At 39.9% G+C, this 17,947-nt stretch overlaps 1 protein-coding gene across 1 annotated transcript in view; it reads left to right on the forward strand.

The window, feature by feature from the left end:
• Positions 1-15,835, forward strand: part of rab2a (RAB2A, member RAS oncogene family) — a 37,061-nt gene extending 21,226 nt beyond the window's left edge. Inside the window, exons 5-8 of the mRNA XM_084732241.1 lie at positions 480-572; positions 1,917-2,028; positions 9,667-9,735; positions 14,688-15,835. Coding sequence (XP_084588367.1) covers positions 480-572; positions 1,917-2,028; positions 9,667-9,735; positions 14,688-14,783 — 370 coding nt within the window. The 3' untranslated portion in view covers positions 14,784-15,835. The remainder of the gene's footprint in view (positions 1-479; positions 573-1,916; positions 2,029-9,666; positions 9,736-14,687) is intronic.
• The last annotated feature ends 2,112 nt before the right edge of the window (positions 15,836-17,947 follow it).

Genomic DNA, 17,947 nt, shown 5'->3' on the forward strand with positions numbered 1-17,947 from the left:
CAGGACATCTATTGTTATTTTACAAGAGACAGTCAAGTTTGGCATCAATCATAATCGATTAATCTGCCGATTACTTTCTTGATTAATCGATTAGTTGTTTGCTCTATAAAATGTCAGAAAATGGTGAAAAATGTTGATCACTGTTTCTCAAAACTCTTGGTGACGTTGTCACATGTTTTGTTCACAACCTGAAGATATACAGTTTACTGTCACAAAGGAGTAAAGAGACCAGAACACATTCACATTCGGCAAGCTGAAATCAGAGAGTGTGGACTTTTTCTTAAATTATAAAATGACTCAAAACAGTTTATTGATTATCAAAGTAGTTTGTGATCATTTTAGCAATCAAATATTATCAGTTAGTTAATTGTTGCAGCTATAATGTGTGTACTGTAAAGGTCTCTTAAAGGCAGAGATGATGTGCGTTTTCTCTAATATTTTTTGTTTTATCAATTTGAATTCTGTGCTTGCTTTGACAGAAGGGACACCTTCAACCACTTGACGACCTGGTTAGAGGACGCTCGCCAACATTCCAACTCCAATATGGTCATCATGCTTATTGGCAACAAGAGGTAAGATCCTCTTTGCGGCGAGACACATTGCACAGTGGTGGTTACATCCTGTCCTACATGAGACTGGCCCATCAACAGTATGTGGCAGCCAGCACTGGTGTTTGTTTAATATTTGTCCAAGCAGGCTGGGATGCTGTCAAGGCTGGGCCTGGTCCTAACCTCACACTGTCGCTCATATTCAAAATTTAAACAAATCAAACGGCTCCACTCTGAGTTATTTTAAATACATAATTTAGTCAGATTTAAAAGAGGAACTCTGTAACAAACCTGTGTTAGTTATTCATAGTACTTTTGGCACACTGTGTACCGGTTACATAACAAAGCATTGTGTAAGATAAAGTTACGTCAAAAGAGAGCTGTTGATGGAACTGCAGCCATCGTGAAACTAATTCTGTGGCGGTATCTGGACACTATCATCAATTTTAAATCAGGAAGTTACTTCTGCCACAAACTGAAGCTGGTTAATAACACTGGTGGCTCACGCGACACCCGTCTTTATGTAACAGTGTTATGTAAGAAAAATATTACAAGTCATTGCATTCAGAGTACTGTTGTTGATACAATTACAAACACATTAAAACTAAATTTACTTTAATTGAAAACTCTAGGGATCAATGTTAATGTCTTTTTTTTTTCTCTTGCCATGTCTGGCAAGTGGGCCAGAAATCTACTTGCCTGAAGTCAGTTTTTACTTGCCCCTGTACAAATTTATTTATTTTTTTTAGAGGAAGTCAAATGGCAACAAATATTAAAGTTGATTGCCATGTTAAATCTAGAGCTGCAAAGTCTATAAAATGACAGAAAATAGTGAAAATGTCATCACAGTTTTTCAGTCGAAGGTGATGTTTTTTATATTTAAGAAGCTGAAAATAGCATAAATATTTAAGAAATCACGAACTATCCAATTCATACTTCAAACAAATTTTGGGCAGCATATCACACCTACAGCTGCTGTTAGTTCAGTTAGCCATGCAGCTAGCGAGCCTGCCCAGACTGGGAGCTCAGATCACCGGGGGAGGGTTGATGTTTATACCACTGGCTGCTGGGACAAATAATTTTTCAGGCCCGGGGCAGAGGGGACACAGAGGGAAATGGAGGCGTGAGAGGGAGGCTCTGCACAAGTCAGCGCCCATCTCCAGAGGCCTGAGCTATACTGATACCTCTTGAGAAATAAAGGAGTTTTACGAGACTGGACCAGCCAATGCTCACCTTATCATTTTAGTTAATTGTTTAATGTTTTAAACTGAAATTCTTACATGTTGCTCCTTAAAGGTAACCATTTTTTTCCTGATTGAAAGCAAAATATATCATTGTGTTAATGTGTGTGTTTGTGTGTGATTTTAGTGACCTGGAGTCGAGGAGAGAGGTGAAGAAGGAGGAAGGTGAAGCATTTGCCAGAGAACACGGCCTCATATTCATGGAGACCTCAGCCAAGACTGCCTCTAATGTAGAGGAGGTAATCACACACACACACACACACACACACACACACACACACACACACAGAGAGAGAGAGAGAGAACACACACACACACTCACAGTACATGCACAAGGATTTACCCTTTGATTCAGGCTATATTTGGAAGTGCCATTTTTTGTTATTATCATATAGCATGATAAGTGAGTTTCCAGAACATTTCACGAAAGTGTTTTTTATCCTTTCACTAATTGACAGTTTACCTTAACCTCCCAGAATGCTCTAAACTCCACCTGTCTGAAAGATATGCTACTCCCTGCAGGTCAACACTGATGCTACAGCTCCTTCTTCACATATAAATCTTATCCTGGTAGAAGGGCCTCATTAGAATTTCACACACATCATCTGCTGTTTCACAGATATCAGTGCTGCGTGTTGACATCTGTAGCGGAAGTTAGTCCTCTATTTGTTTGGAACACAATGCAAACAGGATGTGTTTACTATCACCAACGCCTTCAGCAGGCTGCAATACTATGGTTGCACCCATATATTGGCTCATATCAGCTGTGATTTACAAATCACATTTAGTCTAATTAGTGTCATCCACCTCTGATATGATGCAATTAGACTTAATACATATTTATTGTAATAGAAATGTTCAATAGCACACAGGAGAGGAGTCTCTCATTCTAATGAGTGTTTTTTCATTAGAGTCTGTACCAGTGTACCCCCACTGGCATAATTATGTTGCTTTTGTTCGTTTTATTAGTGTTAACTATTAGTAGTTTTACTGTTAGTAGATGTAAATGTAGTAATAGAAATTCAAGGCAAATATATATTATTTATATACCATTTATGTTGCATTAAATGAACACTAGTTTGGATTGTTGAAAGTGGGGTTGTATGAGGTACTTTTCCGTAGTCCGTAGTGTTGGAGGTTAAGCAATGTAGTGCTGTTGACAGAGTCAGCAGTAGAACATGTTCAGAGTATTTTCTCTGCTTTATCTTGCTGTCAGACAGCCTTTTGCGATGGGAAACCACTGTTCTAGAAGCCAAATATTGCTCTTTCCAAAGCATCCAGACTCCTTGGACTAAAACGGTTGTTTTATTTTGCAGAAGACAGGAATTGTTAGTCTACTGCTGCCTGGATTGGTTAGTTTGTGTTAGTATGTGTCTGTTTTAAAAGGTTGTTTTCATACAACCCCACTTAAAAAAAAGAGATCAGCCTTAAAAAATCCTAAATTTTAAAGTTATAACCTTAGAACTAAGTTTTTGTTCATGACATCTGACCCCAGTTACAGTATTATTAATGGTCAGGATTTTCCATGATACTCATTTGATGTATTTACATCCAATATATATGGTCGTTTTTTTATTAGTGATGGTGTTGTCAGCCATTCCCACGGTTGATTCACAGGAAAACAATTCCAAAAACAAAAAAAAACTGTAGATGGGAAACTCCTCTTCAAGTTGCTAAAACCCCTAATTAGAGACAACACCGAGGACCTGACCTTGGTGTCCGCAGTGGTAGCTACATCTCTGCCTGCCTTATCACCACCACAGAGATGCTCTCTGTTATTGTGGAAACTGAATGATAAACCAACAACAACAACAAACACAATAACAACATCAGCCCAAAATCAGAAAACAGAAGCTTGCTGTGTGTGTTATAAATGCAGAATTTAATCAGGAAGTTGCGATGTTGCAATCGCAACAGTTCACTCAAATTCAGCTAATCCCTCTGAATTCTGTCCGGTCTTGGAATGCTGTCCAAACTCTGCAACTTTTCTGCAAATTTGACATCATGCATGTACTTCTTAATTAATGTTTTTTTATAAGTATTATATTTTATTATTTTGCATGCATGTTGCAAGACAAAAAAATTGCAACATGCATCACAATTGTGAAGAAAAGCTGCAGTGAAATCCTGAGGAACTGATAAATGGTAACCAGAGTTGTGATGACTGATAAAAATCAAATCACTGTCTTATATATTTGAAGTCCAGCGGAACTATGACAGTTAGAGCAAAGCTCCAGTTGACTTGACTGTTCATGGCATCATGGATCACCGTGCTGGAGCCTAACCTCACCTTTCTCACATTAGCATCATGAAGCACAGTTAGTTAGCTGCACTGAGCTCACTGCCCCGCCCCTCGCAGAGACACACCCCTGGTGTTGTTGAGTGTAATGAATGCATGGCGTTGTCCTCGGGGACCCCTTTCTCACTTATCCAATCACATAAATAATCCCATCCTACACTGCACAGCATGCCAGCCAGGGGCACTGCAGCGAATATATGTGTGTGTGTGTGTGAGTGTGTGTTTGTTTACATTGATTTTTTTTCTACCCTCTCCTGCCTGGCCTATATCATGCAAACACACACACCCACACTACTGTCGAGTAGAGCTCTCTGTGGGGTTAAGATGAGGGGGGAGGGGTGTGTGTGTGTGTGTGTGTGTGTGTGTGTGTGTGTGTGTGTGTCTGTGTGTGTGTGTGTGTGTGTCTGTGTGTGTGTGTGGTATGATTAATTTGTCTCATTAGTGTCCTCTGAATCCTCCTGATACCGCTCCTCTCCTCCCTTCCCTTCATCTCTCTTCGCTCCATCCCTCCTCATCCCTTGACGTCCATCATTTGCTCTTTACCTCCCTCCCATCCTCCGTCACCTCCCCCCTCCCGCTCTCCATGCGTTTCTTACTCCTCCCTCCTCCTCCTCCGTGTCTTCCTCCCCCTTTTTTCTCCTCCATGTCTTCCATTCATTTCTTCCTTCCCCTCCTCCGTTGGTTCCTTCCTCCCCTCCTCCCTCTTCTCCATCATCTCCCTTTCTCTCTCCAGCAGTATATCAACCAGTTATAGTTCATACATATTCATAACCTCCACCCTGCCTCCCCTCAGCGACATCCGGCAGCCAATCAGTGTGCTGGGTTTGTCGTCAGGGTCTGTGGGTGGACACCGGGTTGATGGGATGGTCCTTAGAGAGAGAGAGAGATAGAGAGAGATTCCTGTAAACATCTTCTCATCGTCTCATCTGCCCGTCCTTTCTTCATCCTTCCTTCCTTAAGATTCTTTCCTCAGCCTCTTCTCATTTCTCTTCTTGTTTTAGTTCTTTTTTCTTTTAATTTTACTGCTTTCAATGCTTCATGCTCTTCTTCACTAGTTATTTCCTCCTAAATATCTGCTCTACTAGTTACTATTTTTGTAGCTTTTCCTTCACTCAAAGTCAACAGGAAGCAGAAAGTACAGTCCTATTTGCTTCAGCATATTTGTGTGTTTCCTGTAAACACAGGCAGCTAGGGAGGAACTTGTTGAAGATATTGATTGGCGTTTACAGTAGCCAATAGCACTGAAGAAGCAAAATAGGGCCAGCTCAGCCCAAAATCAAAAATACATATTTTCCCTCTGGCCTGTAGTGCTGTTTATCCATCTAGATTTTTTTTTGGTGTGAGTTGCAGTTTTTGGAGATGTCGGCTATAGAGATGTTTGCCTTCTTTCCAGTATAATGAGACTAAATGGCACTCAACTTGTGGTGCTCAAAACACCAAAAAAATACATTTAAAAAATGTTCAAAAACAGTGTCTCTTTACAATTACTCAAGTTAATCCACAGACCTTACTAAGAGCAGTGTCATGTAGGAAGGCAGACATTTCTATAGCTGATAGCTCTAACTTACACCAAAACAGTATAGAAGGATAATTAGCACCATAGGCCAGAGGAAAAGTATGTTTTTGACCCGTCCCCAGCCTTGCAGCTACAGTGGTCCACTAACCTGGCTGACTGAGACCAAATACCACCTCTGAAACCACTGGAGGTTTGAAGCCAGGGAGTACAGTACAGTGGTGCTTTTCTTGTCAGCTAACTTAACTGCATGGATAACCAAGCTGACTGCTACTTTAACAACAAGTAAAGCTATCGTTCCATCAGGGAACTCCATCAGTGGCCTTGTCGGTCTGGAAGGGTGTGTTCAGTCTCGGTCTGTCTGTGTTCTCGCTAACAGCCGCTAAGTTGGCAGAAACTTTGACCCAGAGTTGGAAGCTGAATAGCTGGAGGACATCAGAGGGGAAACCAGACATAATTTTCTCCAGAAAATCTGATCTAGTCTCACTTAAATCAGTGAATAGAGTCATAAAGTTGTGTTTTTGTACAAGTTTTGAATGGAAACGTTCACTGATGCTCAGTCCCCAATATGCTCCATGTAGCGAGTTGCTGAAGTAGTCCACTGCAAAAAGACTTCCTCAAATTAAATCAATTCTAGCTTGCGAACCCGTAACAACGATATTTGGGGAGAATATGAACAAGGTGTGAGGTAGTAAACACCTCTTAGCTCTGCAATGCTAAAAGATTGATTGATGGGTGTGTGTCATGATATTATTGGTTGAAATAGTTTGGTATGGTATGTATATTTACAGGGAAAAACATGATTGGATTTTAATATAAATTACAAATAAATTATTTTTTTTGTATTTTCTTTGGCATGTATTGTTAATTGGATTCTCAGAATGACTGGGGACATGATCTTAAAGAGTTAAAGAGACTTTTTTCATTTCATCTTGGCTTAAAACATTTTAAAGAAATTCAAGACAAGGAGGTGTAGAGAGACATGAAGGAACATGGGATGCAGTGATGTGCTGAAGGAAGGAAAGAGGACAGGAGTGCACTGGAGAGCACCCTTGGGCTCCTCAGTCTATTTCAGACTGAGTGTCAGAGAAGTTCAGGACATATTTTCAGTTCTTAAATGACTCCACACACTTCTGTTTGGCCTGACAGAGTTGTGTGTGTGCGTGGAGGCAGTTTGAATCAGTGTTCCTTCATAGACTGAAGTGTTTGTGATCTGAGCCGATGTTAGATCTCTAGTTTATTTCAGTTGGTCTCCACTTCAGACCCTTGAGACACAAACGCTAAGAGACTGTCCCTGGAGACAAATGCATCGATACTACAGTCAGAGGCTAGTCACTCAGGGAGCTTAATTCCACTTTATTCTAACATCTTTGATCTTCACGGTGTTGTCAGTGAGCTGCATGTGTGTTTTCTGCTCAGATCTTTTTGTTGTAGCAACTGTTGAAGAAAATCTGTTCTGAAAGGTTTCTGCATCTTCTAACAATGTCTTCAGTCGAATCACCTAAACTTCTAAAAGCTGAGGGCTTAGACGGTAATCAGTGGAGAATTTGACTTCTTTAAATAGTCTAAGAGTCTTGAGCTCTTAAAGACACAACAAAACAGCATTTTAAAGCACGTTCCTTCCATCATGTGTTTGCTGTTGAAACAGAACACTGAGGCAGGACAAAATAAACCAGTATGAGATCACTGAGGGAGAGAACAGCAGCTTTTATTTGATCAGAGGGATAGAAAAATCAGCAGTGGATTTTATGATAGAATTTTAACTTACACCTACAACTGCACAAGTGGGAGCCTCATTTCCAAGACCTAAAGATTATTTCTCAGTTTCAGGCTTGTCAACATAACAATGACAAATATTCAGCATTAAATATGTATATTAATACATTAAATGATAAAGAATGAGATATGTTGGCCAACAAGTAACAAGAAAGTGCATTACAGAAATGCCTATCTAGATATGAGTTAGAGATAATCCAATTAGATTTTTTCCAATTCCAATACCTGACCTTGAGAATTGGCTTATAGCAAGTACTGATCCAATATCAGTACTGTAAAAAAATACATGTATACTTGTTTTTTATAGATGTATATTACAAACCCTGTATGAATGTGATGATACCGCTATAGTTGTATGAGCAGGCTGAGGTTTACAAAAATGTGGTTTCCTGGATGCTGCCAGGAAGTAGCGGAGTCCTCTTTCTGATATATTCCGTGATACTGGATTATGTAAGGCATTTACGATACTAGTATTGGAACAACCTTAGTGTGAGGTACTTTCAAAACAGTGTCACCTTTACATATTTTGTCCATCAAGTTGATATTTAAACTATAAAATGTTCTGATCAGTGTATAGTATCTTAGTGAAATAAGGGAAAAAATAAATCTTATGGATCTATATCAAAATTGTTTAATGTTAAAATAAAATGACTCTCAGATGCAACATTTTATTATCACATTTTATAAATTATAAATATCTATCACCATCAGCCTCAAAAATCCAGTAATGGTTGGTTATAACACTTAACTTGCCTTCTTTGTAACAGTGAGATAAGAAGATTGATATCAGTCTCATATGGAGGCAAGGGGAACCAGCTAACCAGGATGTGGTTTTAGAAGGATGTTCTGAAACTATTTCTTAATAGACAGTAGTACATTCATTCACCAAGTACTCTTGTGTAGTGTCTCTGGCTTTTTATAACCAGTGAAGTTCAGTCAGTGATCACAGGTTTTGGCTTTGGTCTCTATTAGAACTGCGTCATGTTTAAAAGATTATGACACCAGTACCAATACCAGTATACTTGAAGTGATACCTGTATCCCAGATACCAGTACTTCATTTAATATTTTTTATCTACTTTATCAGATACACATCATGTTAATGGGAGCATTTCTGACAGAATCCCTCTGTATTTTTGCATTTATTTTTAGCTGACACTGCATTTGTGTAGTGATACTTTAGAACATTTTGGTCAAATCAAATACACTGCACTCAACTTCACCACACTACTGACTGAAACGGTTTTTTACTTTTCCGTTTGAGTGTGGCTTTAACAAACGAGATACACGGTGTTAATTTGTGAGCTTTAGATGAGCTGCGATGCAGATAGATATAGAGCCATGCTAGCTGTTTCCACTTGCCTCCATTCTTTAAGCTAAGCTAAAAACATCCTGTCTTCAGCTCTGTAATAAACGTACAGATCCATACTGTTGTTACCACACACAGAATAAGAACCCATGTGTTTATTTCCAAGAATATTGAACTATTTCTTCAGCTATTATGATTCGGCTCCTTTAAAAATATCAGCTTTGTTAGCATGCAGTTAGCATTTTTCCCAGTGAGCACAGCTAAGCAAATTTTGTTTCATACTTTGTTGCAAGTTAGGACCATAGATAGATACTCTACATTACCACCAGTGTTTATACACCATTATTTTCCCAAGTCTTTTAGTGCATTTTGTTTGCCTCATGTGCAGCCATTGATTTGAACTCATTATGGCTTTAAGACAAATTCTCCCATACATGTATTTCATGATGTCCATGTTTTGTTATTGTCTGTCTGCAGGGTGTGTATTTCCGTCAACACAAGTTGTGAATGTAATGCTGTTCAGCAGCCAACTCACTAGTGTGGAATCCGTCTGAGCTTCTTGCCAGCATTTGACACGCCTATATGAAATATTTAATAGATTACTTCACACTTTCAACCATAACTTTGACAATAAACAAAACAGAGGATGTTAGATGACAGTCCCCAGCAAGTTTTAAGATTCTTCCACAGCGTTTTTTCATAACATTTTGACATGACTCATAATCATTTGCATGGAAAGTAGAAAAATACATTCAAAAATCTTAAATACTGCAGAGGTTTGTAGTGATGCAAAGTCTTGTTTTAGCGAGAATGTTTAACAGTCAAAGCCTGGTTGTTGCGCCCTTCAACATCCGAGTCTTGCATTGAATCTGTTTTGCATTCCTAATGATGTGTGGCTTTTTGTAAAAACATTTTCATAAGAGCTGAGCAGTCGACACACAAATCTGAACTGAGTGTCCTCTCTTCCTGTGTCTATCTCAGGCTTTCATCAACACAGCCAAGGAGATCTATGAGAAGATCCAGGAGGGAGTGTTTGATATCAACAATGAGGTGAGATGCACCGTTCCCTCCCTTGTTCCCTCCTCTTCAAACCTCTCCATTCTTGTTCTCTGTGTTTTAAGGCTGTCCTCTCCTCTCTTCCAGTCTTTGTTCTCCTCTTTTCCTCCATTCTGTCTCCTCAGTGTGGTTTTCCAGCAGTGTGTGTGGTTTGCCACGCTCCCTCTCCCCTCAAAAAGAAGAGGGAAAAAAAGAACCCTCTTCTCTGCTTCCTTTGACTCCAGCCAAGCAAAACTCCCTGCGTTCCTCCTCTCCCCTGCTTTATTTTCCACTCACTCTCTTCTCACTCCTCAGCTCTCTCTCTCTCTCTGTCTTCCTCCCTCTCTCGCTGTCTCCCTCTCTCTGTCTCTCTCACTTTCGGCATCTTGCCAGCTCATAAATTCCTCACATCCCACAAGGTCTCAGTCATTCGGCAAGAAAACAAACACTCAGCCAGCCAGTCAGTCTGTAAGCTGTCTATCCAGCCAGTCAGTAAGCTATCCAGTCAACCAGATGGTTATCTTCTCAGTGGAACAGTTATGCAGGCAGGAGAGTCAAGACACCGAGCCTGTCAGCAAGTATGCACTTGTCAGCAAGTGTTAGTCAAGCTACTTCCACACAGGGCTGGGCAATATGGGCAAAATTACATATCACAATATTTTTGACCATTGATATTTCAACAATATTGTAGAGACCACTTAGGGTGCTTTTACAAAATATTAACACAGTGATATCAGGGACTGATAGGGAGAGAAAAAGATGCGTTTTGAAACTGGCTTGAAAAAGACGCTTAAATTCCAAAACACTATTTGTATATGTGTCCATGAAGGTCCACATGACATCTGCTACAGTTAATCATTTGTCCATGTCTGTGTAAACACCTTTGTTTATGTCCACGTGCAGCCTAAAATGTATGACCCTATGGACTACAAGCACTGACTGCACATGTGCAACACGCCCTGATACACACATATCCTGTGTATTATGAACCGGACCATGTCCACATCTACTCATCAACTGTCAGCTAATATCTGCTCTGTTTCCAGTCACTTCAGTTGAAGCCTAAATAAGTGTCAAATCTTAGCCTGCATTTCCTGTTTTGGTTTTGACTCATGGGGAAAACTTTGACTGTGTGAATATGCAAGTTTATTGATAAAAAGGTTCCATCATTTTTCTGATAAGAACAGGCAGTGTTGGCCTGACAGTCAGCCTCATCTTCTTGGACTTGTTTCATTCGGCCTAACTTCCTGTTCATGTCTTGTAGTTTGGCTTACTTGTTACTAATTAATTTTGCCCTAAGCAATCAATAGCAGGTGATTTGTGTGTCCCGCAGACATTATTTTAGTCAGCACAGAAGCAGCTCTAGCTGCTGTTGCTAACAGTGATCAAAGAAAAATGTGGACCTACAAGACATATGTACAGCTTCATCAGTCATATTCACTCTTGTTGGCATTTCTCATGAATGTAGCTAGCTAGCACTGTCCTGATTACAAACCTCTGATGGGCATCCATTTCTTTAACTGGCTGAATTATCACAGCCTCAATGTGAATCTTAGGTACGGACATTGATTTGATTCAGAGGTCTTGAGTCAGACTAAGCTAGGCTAATGTGGTCTTTAGTGTGTAGTGATTTACTGTTTACTGTTTTTCTTCTTAAAGTTCTTATGAACTCAAAATTTAATTTCAAGTGTTTTAATCAGTACTGTACTCACCTATATGCCAGTATCTGGCCCAACAATGAGTCATTTGGGAGCCATTTGCGCCACTTTGGGGCATAGACTCGTTTTGAATCCAGTGAAGCATTTTCTCTCTTTCTTATGATGCCAAAGAAGTGTTTCTGGGGGCCGCAGTTCACCGTACAAAAACACAACAACAGCACAAACCAGATAGACACATTTACAGCTTTACTTGTTGATAAAATAGCTAACAACCAACTGCTGCTAACTGTAACTGTTAGTTACTGTTAGCAGACAACAGAACCGGCCTCAGCGGCCTCTCAGTCATCATGGCTGAACCAGCACTGACCACAGCCTCCAAGACCAAGACTCGATAAAGTAGCTAACTGGTATGTTCTGTTAGCTCAGTAGGCCTCAGCCCCAGAGTTAGGAGCCAAATCCATAAAGAAAACCACCTTACTGTATTTCCTGTCGTTAAACTGGTCTCTGGTGGTTTTGGGGTGTGTGTTGTGTTCTGCTCTGGCTGTGTTCACCGTAAGCTCCCAGTCAGGGAGGAGTCAGCTAATGAAACCGTTCTCCTCACTACATACATGGACGCCAATCAATATCAGCAGTGAGTCCCTCCTTAGCTGTTTATTTCTACAGGAAGCCTGAAAATACTTTTATCCGGCTGTAAATTGCAACGTAAATCGTCCCGTAGTCCACACAGACGACCTTCATGTAGCCCAAATTTGGGCCTGTACACGCAGAACGTATGTGCCAACAAACATGTGTGAACACGTCCCTGAATTCAGGCAGCCAGTGTAGGATATAAACAGAACTGTGTGTGTGTGTGTTTGGCCCTTTAGCCAGCCAGCCAGCAGGTCCAAGCGTCAGTCAGACAGGACTGGAGTTAGCCAGCCGCTGAGTGTTTTTGTTATTAGTAACAGTAAGACGGAGTGAAGGCAGGCCGGCCGGCCAAACCACATCAGCTGACTGGCTGAGAGAGAGAGGGGGAAGCCCCACCAGAAATGTTGGCAGCCACGATGAGAAAACACTCACACACACTCACACACACACATGGCCTTAGCTCAATAAATGTGATTTAAAGGCATACAGTGTTTCCCAGAGGCACTACTGCTACTGAGTGTAGGAGGGGGAGTTACACTGAGAGGAGAGAGATAAATATATACAGAGGGAGAGAGCAAGGCTGAGAGCGTGCTACACACACACACAGATGAAACGGAGAGAGGGAGAGAGCTCCAGTTAGAGGGATGAGAGAGGGAGAGAGAGATGAAAGCGCAGTGTCTCTCTACCACCCACCTGCCTGTTTTCTCTTCTTTTATTCGCTCTTCTCTTATTTTCTGCTCGTGTGTGTCCTTCACTGCTGCTGGTGTTTCCTTTGCCTTTGTTCAACGCAGCAGCACCTGTTGCTTCCTCTATGATGTGATCTAATAGAGCCCCTGCAGGCGCTGTGCAATGTTAATCTCACCATGAAAGCAATGACACACTTACTTCTCTGTGGTTTTTTTTCCATTTAGCGAGTGACTATTTTCCTTTTTTCTTGTTTGGCTAGAGCCATGATTCAGTTTTTTCCTCACGTCATGATGAATGTACTCTGAGTTTAAGTTTTATTGAGTTTTGTAAGTTCAAATCAAACCAATAACTTAAGAATAACCCTGTCAAATAATATGCAGGAAGAGAAAAGAAGCCCAAAAAGGCTGTATTTATTACCTCGGCCTAAATAATTCTCTGTCCATGGTTGTTTTAAACAGCCCAGGGGCAGTAATTTGCTGTTGGGACCCGTTTGAACCCCCACCTGTTCACCTACCCCCCTCTGTGCATTGTGTATAGTGCAACATGACAGTGATCATTGTTTTTATATTAATTACATGAAGCTTTTGCATTGTTCTAATCACATTTGTCCAATCTAAATAGAAGTGATATAATTACACAGCAGGTTGATTAGCAGCTTTAATGTGATTTTCTTCCTGGTAAGTGAGATTTACTCATTTTCTGAGGACAGCTACAGGGTTCAGTGTTAAGATTTGTTTCACTTTCCCAGCCGCGGGAAAAAAAAGTCAGATATCTGTTTGCCCCTGTTTAAATTGCGTGTTTATTAGCAGTTATGAAATAACAACAAAGACTAACTTTGGCATATTGAATCAAGGGCTGCAGGGTCTATAAAATAAGAAACAGAAAGTAAAAAAAAGTCCATCCTAGTTCTTCAAAGTCTAAGGTGATGTCTTTAAATGTTTCATATTGTCAGTCTAAAACACAAACATATTCAGTTTCATATGATAATAGATGTAGAAAGTGGAAAATCTTCATATTTGAGAGGCTGAAAACAACATTTTCTGCTATTTTTGCATGAAAAATTACTAAATCAATTAATCATTAATCAAAATAGCTAAATTATAGTTTAAATCTTTTTTTTACTGCTTGCCTGGTCAGGCTTGATTTACTAGCCCAACATGGTGTTTTACTTGCCCTGGGCAAATCATATTGTTGAGCCTTGAGCTGTATTATGTGCTAAACTTTTTACATGTGTTTCACTTGTGAAGGTACCAAAAACTGGTCTGCTGACCCCTTCGCCTGTGTCTGTCAGTTATGTGACCCCCACCTTTCAGGTCATAGCAGTCTGTCTCCCATAATTCACATGGCTAGCTGGCAGGACAGACTCCATGACTGTACATGTGCCTCTTTTTTAAAGCACTTTATACTGCAGTTTTTTAAAAGTGTATGCTGCTGTACTGATCCACAGCACGTGGAAACAATATTTCTAATTTTATATTCTAACACAAGTCTTATTTAAAACTCTAATCTCTTAAATTTTGATTGGACATGAGCACTTAACAAAAATAGGATTAGATAAGATATGGAAAAAATGTTCTTGTCTTTTTTGTGTCAACTACTTCTGGGACCAGCAGGCACATGTCACACATTTGCTTTTGATAACTCAGTAATGACAAATCTGATTAGCTCACAATAAAAAGTGTGTTTTACTGAACAAGCAGCTTCATTTCAAGAAACACCACACAGAAAAAGTAAAGTATTTTTTTATTTTTTTTTAAATGAGAAGCTATAAATGGGGTTTATATGGTCCATGGGCTTCATCAGGAAGTTTATCCTGATTGCAGGAAAGTGAGGACAGACTAATAATAGACAGAATTTGTCTGCAAAATAACGCCACTTTTGTTACTGTCATGATCTGTATTTTCATAATGATAAATCTGAGGAACATGTTTTAGATTTTTCCCAAACCTAATTTCTCATTTCTTTTGTGTTTTCTGTGTCTTTGTCTCCACACAGGCTAATGGTATTAAGATTGGACCCCAGCATCCCACCACCAACTCCACACTGTCCGGTAGCCAGGGAGGCCAACAGGCTGGAGGGGGCTGCTGCTGAAGCCCCAGAACACACCTCCTCCTCCTCCTCCTCCTCCTCCTCTTCCTCCTCCTCGCCCTCTCTGACCCTCCCTTGCGTTTCTACAGAACTGTCCAGGCTCACTAACAGTTTGTTAACCCCTCTCTCTCTCTCTCTCTCTCTCTCTCTCTCTCTCTCTCTCTCTCTCTCTCTCTCTACCACTCCATTCTTTCATCCATCCATCCCTCCCTCTCTGTGTCTCTCTCCCTCTCTCTCTCTCTCTGTCTTTTGACCGTACCTAAGGGTCCCCGTAAATCAACCTGACTTCCTACAGTCTTACGAGGACAGAGTCAGCTTCACCCGCAGATTTAGCATCCAAATTCTGAAGCTTTGCAGCTTACCTTTTTTTTTTTTTTTTTTCTTTGGGTTAGATCAATAGATTTTAATCTTTTTATTTTTGCTGGAATGTGAAGGTTTCTATTCCAGTGGCTTCATTTGCACACTCCTCTTAATTCATGAGGATGTTGATGGGATATTACAGTACCTCAGAATCATTAAAAAAAAAAACAGATATCTCCGGTACTGAGCTGACTTTGTCCAGATCGAGGCAGGATTGTGGGTAGAGATTAAACACACTCTTAACAACTGACTGTATGGAATAAACCGTGTGGCTGTGTTGTGTCTATACACACATCTGTACATGTTTTTAAAGAAAATGACGCAGCACGTCGATAGCAGGACATGTTTCCACATGTTGAGTCAGTTTTCATGCTGTGCCTGTGTGTATAGGGATGATAAAGGTATTCCAGTATGTCGCTGTGTAAGGTGTGGGAGGCATTCAAGTCACTCTGTATTTTCTGTCCATAAAAAAAAAAAAAAACAACAAAAGTGCAAATTATGTTATTTTGTGCTTCCTTTCCCTTTTCCTCGTCACGCTTTTTTGTTCTCTCTCTTTGTCTTTGTGTCCTTTTTTGTTGACTTGCAGATGATTTGTATTTAATGAACACTACAAACTGGCTGTGGCTTAAAAAAAAAACAAAGTGTTTTAAATTGTCTGGGGAGAGAATAAAAGACCAAACTGTTGAGTGTGAAAATGGATCCTTTTTGGAGCGACAGAAATGAAAAGCAGGAGAGATAAAGAAACGTTAAGGGACGTTGAGAGCAGTGGCCGCCATTATGAAGTTAAGACGTTTAAAAAAAAAAAAAAAAAAAAAAGGAAAATAGATTGGAAATCGAGAAGTTTTTTTTTTTTGTTAACTATATTTATCGGCACATTTCTGTGTATATATGGCTCTTTAGGTTTCTGTAGCTTTTTTGGCTGTTTAAGGTGAAGCTTGGCATGTTGTTGTGGTCTGGTTAATTCTTCACCAGGGGCGGGAAAAGAGACCATTTTGGGCTTTGAAGCAGCTTTTTAGCATTTTTAACAATCCTCATTTAAACCCAAAGGTACCGAGCCGCCCCGTTACGTTAGGGTCGCTGGTGGCCTTTCTTTTAAATGACAAGTATGAATGATAACAGGCTGTTAACAGGACCGTGTCGAGGCATTCAGAGTCCCTGGTGGAGAGCAGACTCCAACCGAAAATGTCAAGGCGTCTCCCGTTTAAGCAAGCTGAGATTCCCACCATGAATTAGCTGGCAGATATATAATGTATACTGTTTAGAGCTTGATCGATGACTGCTGCAATGTTTTTTGCTTTGAGATCCCCAATGTAATAGGCACCATTTTACTGTTATGATCATATTTTACTACTTCAGTTACTCATTGTTCATCCTTCCTCTTCACCCCCCTTCTCTCTGTTTCTCAGACTGTGTGGTAACATTAGCTCTGTATCTATTTTTAATGCCAAATTATTGTGTTTACCTGTGTTTTGTCAGAAAAAATGAGGAAAAGAATCAACTATGCCCCTGTAATCTGTCCTGATATCAGCTGTCTGCCTTAACTCCACCCCCCCACCCCCCCGAGAGATTTGGACAGCTGCTAAAATGAATCAAACTGAGCCTTTATCTGCAGATTGGCATTTTACCACTAACTAGCTAGTTGACGTTGCATTACACATGCATAGATGCACACTTAGAGAGATCTGTAAAGTCATAGAAAGAAGAATTTTGTGTATGAATTGGGGCATTTGAAATGAATCCCACAGTGGCGTATTAGGGCTATTGTAGTTTTTTTAAGAAAAGAAAAGTAACAGAGCTGGGGGAGGGGGTTATATTCCAAGAAAGAAATCTGAATTTCCGAGATGAAAGTTACAAATTCATGAGACGAAAACTTGGGTGTTCTCTTAGATTAAAGTGGTGAATTGATGAGAAAAGAAGTTGCAAATTTACTAGAATATCTTCACAGATTTAAGGGAGAAAAACCTTAAATATTCTCAGAAATTTAACTCACAAATTTACGAGATTAAACTCAAAAATGTGCAAGAAAAAAACCCAAAAGACAAATTTACAATAAAATACTTATGAATTTAGGAAAAAAAGATGATATTCTCTTACATTTTTTTACTTCAATCTCAGAAAAGTGTTTATCTCATTCGTTTACCAAATTAATTTCAGAGAATATACAGTAAGTTTTTTAATCTTGTAAATGAAGTTTTTTTCTCGGAATATTACCTCCCTCCCTCGGCGCTCTCTCTTTTTTTTTTCACCTACAGTGGCCCTAACACGCCGTCGTAGAATCCAAACCCTCATGTTAACCTGTTTTCCTTCCCATCCCCTCCATGTGCACACACACCCAGCCTACATACAGTATATGCATGCATACGTAGTCGATGCATACATATATTTGTGCTTATCTAACCGAGCTGTTTCCTCTCCAGGCTAACTGTATAACTGTAGGGAGTTTTTTGGTTTCACAGCAGTGCGAGTGAATCTGTTTTCCTCTGCAGTGTGTTCTTCTCTTCTTTTTTCTTTCGTTTTTTTTATTCCTAGATATATTCAGACAGTTATTAATCTTATTCTGATGATGATTATTCTTTGTAAAGCAAAATGTAGTGTGTGCGTGTGTGTGCGTGTGTGTGTGTGTGTGTGTGTGGACCCAGAGGGGGGAGGATCAAGCCAAACCTGACGCATCTATCTATCTATCTATCTATGGATTGATCTATCTATCTTATCTATGTGGCCCTCCTCTCTCGCTCTTCCTGCCTCTCCTCCTCCCCCTCAACGTTATTTGCTGTGTTTGTTCTTTGGAAAAAATAAATCTTAAAAAA

Source organism: Lutjanus erythropterus, chromosome 12 (assembly GCF_056507025.1).
Source record: "Lutjanus erythropterus isolate fLutEry1 chromosome 12, fLutEry1.hap2, whole genome shotgun sequence".
NCBI lineage: Eukaryota > Metazoa > Chordata > Actinopteri > Lutjaniformes > Lutjanidae > Lutjanus > Lutjanus erythropterus.